Below are 7,875 nucleotides of genomic sequence, written 5' to 3' on the forward strand. Positions count from 1 at the left end.
TAGCCCCAGGCATCTGTGGGCTCCAACGAGGCTAACGAATGCTGGTGACAAGATGTGCTGGGTTTTTTCCCATGCTTTTGGGGGTGCCCTTTTGCACCCGATACCTTCCTCTCCTTGTGGCTCTGACAGGAAAACCAGGCTGAGACACCTGGCTCTGTCAGGCCCCAGTTCCCAAGGGAAGACCGCCACGGCCACAGAGAGCCTCCTTGACACCCCTGCCTTGGGAAGCATTAGCCAGAGGCAGGCACTGGGCTCTGCCTGGCAGGACACAGCCCTGTGGGGGCCAGGAGGTCCTGCTCATTCCAGTCTGTCTGTCTTTCCATCCAACCATATCCCTAGGTCCAGCCTATATTGGAAGAGTGCAGAGCACTTAGACTCAGTCAAAAAAAGGTTTGGAGACAATACGCCCTGATGAAGAGAGAATGAGGGTTAAACACGAGGCCTCTGAAGCCAGCCAGATCTGGGTTTAAATCCTGTGTTACCTGGAGAAAGTCAACGAACCTCTCTGTGCTTTGGTTTCATCCTCTGTAAGATGAGGATCAGAATGGTATACCAAGTCTTAGGGTTGTAAACAAGTCTTAGGGTTGTAAAATTTGTAAAGTTCACAATACAGTCCTCAGGCCCTGAGGGTTTGCTATTATTATTAGCACAGAGGGAGGATGTGTCATTGGAAATGTCTACTGAAATTGTATTCATTAATGAAACAAGCATTTATGGAGCACCTACTGCATGCTGGTGCTGGGGGCCCAGCAGTGGGCACGGGACTCAGTCCTGGCTTCTGTGGGCCCTGAGGAGTCATGGTTGTGGGGAGGGGTGGTGGCTGTGGGTGCCTCTGGTGCAGACACTGCCCTGCAGGCAGGGTACACTCATGCAGGTGAGCAGGTGAGCCTAGGTGGCCTTGTCCCCACCACACCCAGCCGTGCCCTGGACCAAGCTCAGAGACTTGGTACATTCCTGGGGTGGGGCAGGGAGGGATGAGGGGGTGGAGCAGAACCCTGCGAAGAGCGCTCCGGGCTCCCTCCTACTTCCTGCTGCACTTGTACCTTGCCTCCTGCCAGTGAGTAGGGTCTGGACCGGGCGGCGGGTGGGCCCAGACTGAACCACCCTCTCTCCCGGGGGTCTGACAGGTAGGCTGCCTGCCCCTGGGGCCCACAGCCCTGCGGGTGGTCTTTCATCGTCCTGTCTGTCTGTCTGTCTCTCCTAGTGGCGCCCTACACCATCGTCTACTTCCACGCCCGAGGTTGGACTTCTGCTCCTTCTGGAGGGAGAAGGGCACAGACACGGCCCAGGCCGGACGCTCAGGCTGCTCCCTGGACTTGGGCCAGGGCCCCGAGATGGATGGAGGAGGCGGGGCCGGGTCGTGGGGGCGGGGCTGGGACGGAGGGGCGGGGCCGGGGTGGCGAGGCGGGGCCAGGACGGCTTTTCCGCGCGTTGATATGTCATCTCTTTCCTGGGGCACTGTGGGGCTGGGTATGGGCGCCGCCTCCCTTTAAGACAGTTGGGACCATGTCTCCATGCTTCCTCCGAGGTCCATCCCCTCTCAGAAGGCTCTGAAAGCTAGGGTTTGCGTCCTCTCTCTGTCCCTTCTCCATATGCCTGACCCTTCCCCAGAGCGCTGTGGGGCCGGAGTCTCTGCGGGTTCCCACACTCCCGTCTGCCCACACCAGGGCGCTGTGAGGCCATGCGCATGCTGCTGGCTGACCAGGGCCAGAGCTGGAAGGAAGAGGTGGTGACCAGGGAGACCTGGCTGCAGGGCCCTCTCAAGGCCTCCTGTGTGAGTTCAGGTGCCCCGTGGGGGCGGGGTGTCAGCCTTGTGCGGAAGGTCGGGGGGAACTGAGGTGGGGGCAGCCCAGCGCAGCACCTCTGACAGAGCTGTGTCCCCCTCCAGCTGTTCGGGCAGCTCCCCAAGTTCCAGGATGGAGACCTCACCCTGTACCAATCCAATACCATCCTCCGCCACCTGGGCCGCTCCCTTGGTGAGTCCTGAGATCACAAGATGGCCAGTTCAGGAAAGTACCTGAGGGGTCCCAGCAGGATGTCCTGGGGCCCAGAGCTGCTGCACCTGCAGCCATCACAGTCTTGCCAGGCTGAAGGGCAGGCCTGGAGGCGGGGGCAGGGCCAGGGCTGGGAGGGCTCTGGATTATGGGGCTGGGCAGCCAGTCCACCTGGGCGGGAACAGTGCAGCTCAGGTGAACCCTCAGGCGGCTCCAGATGGGTTCATGGTGCCCACTTCCTGGATGACAGCTCAGAGGAGGCCGCCAGCCCCCATGTGTGTGCCGGGGCAGGCTAGAGGTCACTGCGGGTGTGGCCAGAGGCCCAAGTAGATCTCCTGCCCATTTCTTCATGCTCTGGTCTCTGCAGAGTCTGGAAAACCTAAGATTATAGAGGATAGTTCTGTGGCCTTGTTTCCAGAGTGGCAGGAACATGGCTTGGGGAGATGGCTGCCTCTTTGGCCTGCCTGGGGTGGATGGTGGGGGACAGAAAAGCTCCAGGTCCCAGGAGGATGTGGCAACTTGGGAAGGGGGCAGCCAGGCCCAGGCTCACCCTAACTTCTGTAGGGCCCAGGGTGAGGACAGAGGCCTGCTCTGCAGCCTGTCACCTGCCCTGTTCTATGCTGCCCTGCATGTGGACACGTGGGCCCGCACAGCCAGGTTCTGTCGAGCTTCATAAATGACCCCCCTCAGGCCTGGGGAGGCACACACAGGAGGCTTGGTCCACCCCTTCCGGGAGCAGACTTGAGGGAGGGTGCATGGGGCCAGGGCGGGGTGTGGCCCAGAAGGGGGGCGCGGGCTTCACCTGGGTATTCCCCCTCGTACTCGAGGAGGCGGGAGCAGCAGTCGGCAGGGCAGGGCGCCCAAAGCCAGGGAGCTGGGGGCCTGGGCCCGAGGCCTGCGGGCTGTCGGGGGAGAGGAGAGCGGCAGGTCACCAGCCCGGATGGAACCTGACCCGCTGCCTGGCCGCTGACCCAGGGCTCTACGGCAAAGACCAGCGGGAGGCGGCGCTGGTGGACATGGTGAACGACGGCGTGGAGGACCTCCGCAGGCTCTGCGTCCACCTCATCCACCACGACTTTGTGAGCGGGGGCCCCGGCTGGTGCTCAGGCCTGGGGTGGGGGGCAGGGCGGCCACCAGGCCCAACCTGCTGCATGTCACCACTGAGATCACTGCCCTTCTCAGGAGGAGGGCAAGGCCCGGTACATGCAGGAGCTGCCAGGGCACCTGAAGCCCTTTGAGACGCTGCTGGCCCAGAACCAGGGGGGCCAGTCCTTCATCGTGGGCAACCAGGTGAGTGGCCGTCCCTGTCCTACGCCTGCAATGCCACCCTCTTCTTACAGAGGGAGGCAGGTGCAGAGAGAGCACGTGAGCCATTTATTGCTGGGCGGACCTAGGGGACGGCTCGGGCTCTTGGTCCGCCCTCTCCCCCGACCCCTGCCTCCTCCCACCTGCTGCTCCCGGCCCCTACCCTGCAGATCTCCTTCGCCGACTACAACCTGCTGGACTTGCTGCTGAACCACCAGGTCCTGGCCCCCGGCTGCCTGGACTCCTTCCCCTTGCTGTCGGCCTATGTGGCCCGCCTCAGCGCCCGGCCCAAGCTCAAGGCCTTCCTGGCCTCCCCCGAGCACGTGAACCGTCCTGTCTTTGGAGGCCGCAAGACATAAGCCCTCTTCGACCTCTCCTGGGAGAGTGGCTGCCGTTGGGAACCAATAAACATAGTGAGAGGAAAGCTGTGCTGTGGTCTCTTAGGGGCCGGGTGGGCACAGGGGACCCTCACCACTTCCCAGGCTGCCTCGGGGAGGGCGAGGGCTGGGCCGGGCTTCTGGGCCCTGAACAGCAGATACCACCAGGACACAGAGGAGTTCCAAGGCCAGAGAGGAAGACTGAGACTCCACGCCTCAAGGATGCACCTGGAGGACTTCCTGTAGGAGGGAGTTGACCCCAGCGGAGACACTCTTGACTATAGCAAGCCGGAGAACCATCCTGATTTGAGAGAAGGGTGGCCATGAATGTAAAGGGCAGTGCCTGCCATCTTCGTGATGTGTCTCAACATCTGGGCGCACACTCGGGTGCTGTGCACAATGACACCCACCCTTCGGTGTTTCACACGTGCATAAGTGTTGCCCGTTCTCGTGGGTTGCTCGCGGTCACCCCGGGAGGGGCTGCAGGCAGCCGGCAGGGCCAGGTGTGTGGCCGAAGGCAGGCCTGGAGCTCTGGGTGGCTTCCTGCTGCTTGGGGATCCGAGCGGAGGGTGGAGGGTCTCCTTCGGCTTCACGGCGGAGTGCCCCGCCACCCGACCAGGCCCAGCCCAGCTCTCCCTCCTGAAAGGCTGTGGCCACCTCCTGCCTGGCTCCCTTAGCCCACCTGGCGCTTCTCATCGGCCATCTGGCAATGCAGAGTCAGACACTTCCAGAATGCTGGGCGCCCTGCTGCCCTGTGGGCAAAACCCACAGCCTGACAAGCCTGCCAGGCCCCAGCTCTCCAGAACATTCTCCACCCTCCATGCCTCGTTCACCCCTTGAGCCACACCGTGTCCGCTCTCCAGACCACTGCTCTGCCCGGCCACCTTTGTCCCTGTGACCCCCGCTCCTACCCCACCACCCACGGCCACACCCCTGCAGTGCCCACCGCGCGGCCCCTCCCCAGGGGCCCAGGGGCCCTGTTGCTTCTGCCTGCCTCTCCCTCAACTCCGCCCTGTGGGGTTCTGGCTTTCCCCGTGTCCCCCCTGGAACCCTCCTCCTGTGAGGTCGGAGGCTGGATCTGATTCATTCGTGCCTCATGCCCGCAGGCAGGGCGGCTGATTGACCTTTACTGCAGCACCCCGCAGGCGTGGACTCTGCCTGCTGGGAGGCCATCAGGCCTCGGTACTGCCCTCTCTCCCTCTCTCTCCATGTCATTGGCCAACTCTGTTTTACGAGAGTCTCCTATGCGCGGGCCTGGTGCCTGCCACTCCATGCTGCCCCCACGCTGGGGACTTAGACAGTCATCTCATCTAACCCCCTTGAGGGAGGAACCCGAAACTCAGAGGGGTGAGGCAACTTGTCCAAGGTCATGTGGCTCATAGAGCTGGAATTCAAACCCAGGTCTGAGTGAGTCCAGGGTTTTTCATGGGTGGTCCTCGGACAGGAGGAATGGAGGGGACTCGGGGGCCAGACAAGAGCAGGAGGCCAGTCCCAGGGGCAGGACTGGCCCAGGCATGGCAGGTGGCCGAGGCTCCTTGGGGGTGGAGTGGGCAGGGGCACTGGTATCACTGTAGTAGCCTTGCCTGCCAAGCCTGAGGACCTGGAGCTGACTTGCAGGGAACTGGGGGCCACCGGAGGCTTTGGAGCAGAAAAGATGACCTGTGAGTGTGAAGGAGGCCTCGGGCACTGCCCAAGCCAACACCTTTACCTTACTGACAGGGAAATGGAGGCCCCTGAGGGGGCGTGGACTTCCCAGGTTCACTGAGCAGGCGGGTAGGTGGTACCGGAGGCCCGGAGGCCTGGCTGGCCCTTAAAGGGGCCTCTGCCCGACTGACTTCAAACAGAGGCCCTGTGTGGGTCGCCGATTAGCAGTTTAGGTTCTAGAGAGGGAGAACTGGGCACTTTGTTTGGGTGGGACTACCCCGGGAAGGGCCCGTCGGTCCCCAGGGGGAAAGAGGCGGAACCTTGAAGTACCCACTGCCCCAAAGGCAAAGACTGGTGGGGGTCCGCCGCTCCAGGGGGTTTCATGACTCACCCCTTACCCTCTCCCTGAGCCCCTGTGCCCCCCTTGCGAGCTGCCTGAGGACTCTCTCCCCTGCCCTGCTCTGGGACCCTGGAACCCCTGACCGCCCTCCACCACCTGGGCGACCTGGCCCAGTGGCTGATCCTCTCCGAGCCCATTTCCGCTCCGACAGCCCGCGTGGTCACGAGGTAGTGCCGCGCAGCTCACAGAGAACCTCCCGTGTGCCAGGCGCTCGGCAGGTCTGAAGACCTCATTTTCCAGATGAGAAAACTGAGGTCAGAGCTGGAATTTGCACCAGGCAGTCTGACCACCAAACCTACATTTTTTTTTTTTTTTTTCCCAATCGGCCCCAGAAAATGCTTTCAAATGCGCAGTGGACGAATAACATGATCAATGAAGTGGTCACTTAAAATGTCAGCGTTAGGTAAATGGTAACTATCCTGACTAAAATCAAGGCAAAGCCAAGGGGAGTTCTAGAAGCAAGAGATTAAACAGGTCGCAACCCCTGGCCTGCTTTGCTGTTCGCGGTCACCAGGCTCTGCAAACATGTGGCGTGAGGCGTCGGATGAAGTCTGGGTGAACATGTACCCCCCAGGCTCCTCTCACTGAATCTGGGAGACAGGTCCCCTAAGAGCTGCCGAGTGTCTGTCTGGAAGCTGCTCTTGGCAACAAAACCACACTCGAGCGCCATCCCTTTCTGTTGGAAGACTGTGGATGGGACGAGGGGGGAGCCTCGTGTCTCCCGACGGACAAGGTCGGGAAAACAGCTGCGGGTCCTGCCGGCATGAGCCTTGTGCCCAGCCCTTTCGCCTTATTTTTATGAGCCTCGTGAAGAGTGGCGCTCAGGGCAGGAAACAAAACGAAGACGCTCGCTCCGCCCGTCGGCTGGGTCGGCAACTGGATTCTGGCTCGAGAGTGTGGCAGCAGTGAGAAGGGGGTGGCCTCTCAGAAACCCGGGCTCAGTACACATACATCCTCAAATAGATCCAGCGATTAGGCCACACCTGAGGGAAGTTACCACTCTGAGAGTTCGAAGCAGTTGTTTGTTCCTGTTGTTCCAGAAATAGCGCCACTGTGACTTTGGCTCATTAATCCGGCCAAGGCAGAGCTGTGTACACAACTGGAATGGCCACTGAGCTCCACCCTGACAACCCCCACCGGACCCCAGCATCCCCCGCTGTTACCAAGCCCTGTCCTCCGGACGTCTGGCCCGAGCCCAGCCACTCACCAAGCCGCAGCCCCAGGCACAGCACTTGGTCCTGGCAGTGAGCACAGAACAGAGCCAGGTCCGCCGGAGTCCTCCACTGACCCCGTCGCACACAGCAGCGGGCCAGGTGCCAAGAGCACCCTCTGAGTCTGGAGCTTTCTCTTCTGTTCAAGAAGCTGTGAGCTTGTGAGTTCAGACAGCCTGGGGTTGATTATAGCTAAGAGAGTTGAGCCCACGCACGGAGAAAAGGGGTGTGTGTGTGTGTGCGTGTGCGTGTGTGTGTGTGAGAGGGAGAGACAGAGAGACTGACAGGGAGAGACAGACAGACAGACAGAGACCTTTTTCAGGCCCAAACTTCCAGTTGCTGAGAGGCCAGTTCCACTCTGCCCTTCCCTGGCTTTGTTCCCGGGAGCCCACACGTGCTGTCCTCTCCTGGAGATGAGTTTCTGCGACTTCAGCTGAAAAAGACTGTGATAGTCTCAAAATACGGTCGCAAACCCTTTGACGATTTTAGCCTCAAAATTTGGAACCCGATTTCCTACCCACCGAGTGTGACTGGACGCGGAGACCGGCTGCTAACGTGCAGGTGCAGCGGAGGTGACCCGAATGCGAAGTCCGGGCCTCGGGCGTAAGAGGCCCTGCAGCTCGCGCCTGCGCCCCCTCACGAGTCACGTGCTCTGGGGAAAGCCGGGGGCCACACTGTGAGGACATTCAAGTGCCGGAAGCCAGCCGGCTCAAGTCGATCAGTACCTGAAAGAGGGGGGTGAAGCCTAAGAAAAAAGAAGACAGGAAAGCGCTTCGGGAGGGCATGCAGTCACTGCCGCGGCCCCGTCTTTATTTAGCTCAGCCTTTATATAAGTTTTTGGATACAATAGCAAAGCACAAGGTATATCCTTCGAATGCTGCTGACATTCACACAAGATCATATAACAACCTTGTTATCTGGGTTGTAAAACATCCCCTTATCTT

The 7,875-nt window shown here is 60.7% G+C and overlaps 1 protein-coding gene across 2 annotated transcripts; it reads left to right on the plus strand.

Moving 5' to 3' along the window:
* The first annotated feature begins 1,010 nt into the window (after positions 1 to 1,010).
* Positions 1,011 to 3,723, plus strand: GSTP1 (glutathione S-transferase pi 1). 2 transcript variants are annotated; one of them, XM_036220672.1, is made up of 8 exons: positions 1,011 to 1,057; positions 1,205 to 1,240; positions 1,668 to 1,774; positions 1,889 to 1,976; positions 2,559 to 2,651; positions 2,970 to 3,073; positions 3,177 to 3,284; positions 3,470 to 3,723. In XM_036220672.1, coding segments are annotated over exons 1-8 (726 nt in total). In that variant the 5' UTR covers positions 1,011 to 1,056; the 3' UTR covers positions 3,659 to 3,723. The 2 variants fall into 2 exon arrangements, with proteins under 2 accessions (XP_036076565.1, XP_015987595.2); XM_016132109.2 differs by lacking the exon at positions 2,559 to 2,651 and having other exon boundaries at positions 1,016 to 1,057.
* Positions 3,724 to 7,875: the final 4,152 nt, after the last annotated feature.

Source organism: Rousettus aegyptiacus, unplaced genomic scaffold (assembly GCF_014176215.1).
Source record: "Rousettus aegyptiacus isolate mRouAeg1 unplaced genomic scaffold, mRouAeg1.p scaffold_m13_p_5, whole genome shotgun sequence".
Classification (NCBI taxonomy): Eukaryota; Metazoa; Chordata; class Mammalia; order Chiroptera; family Pteropodidae; genus Rousettus; species Rousettus aegyptiacus.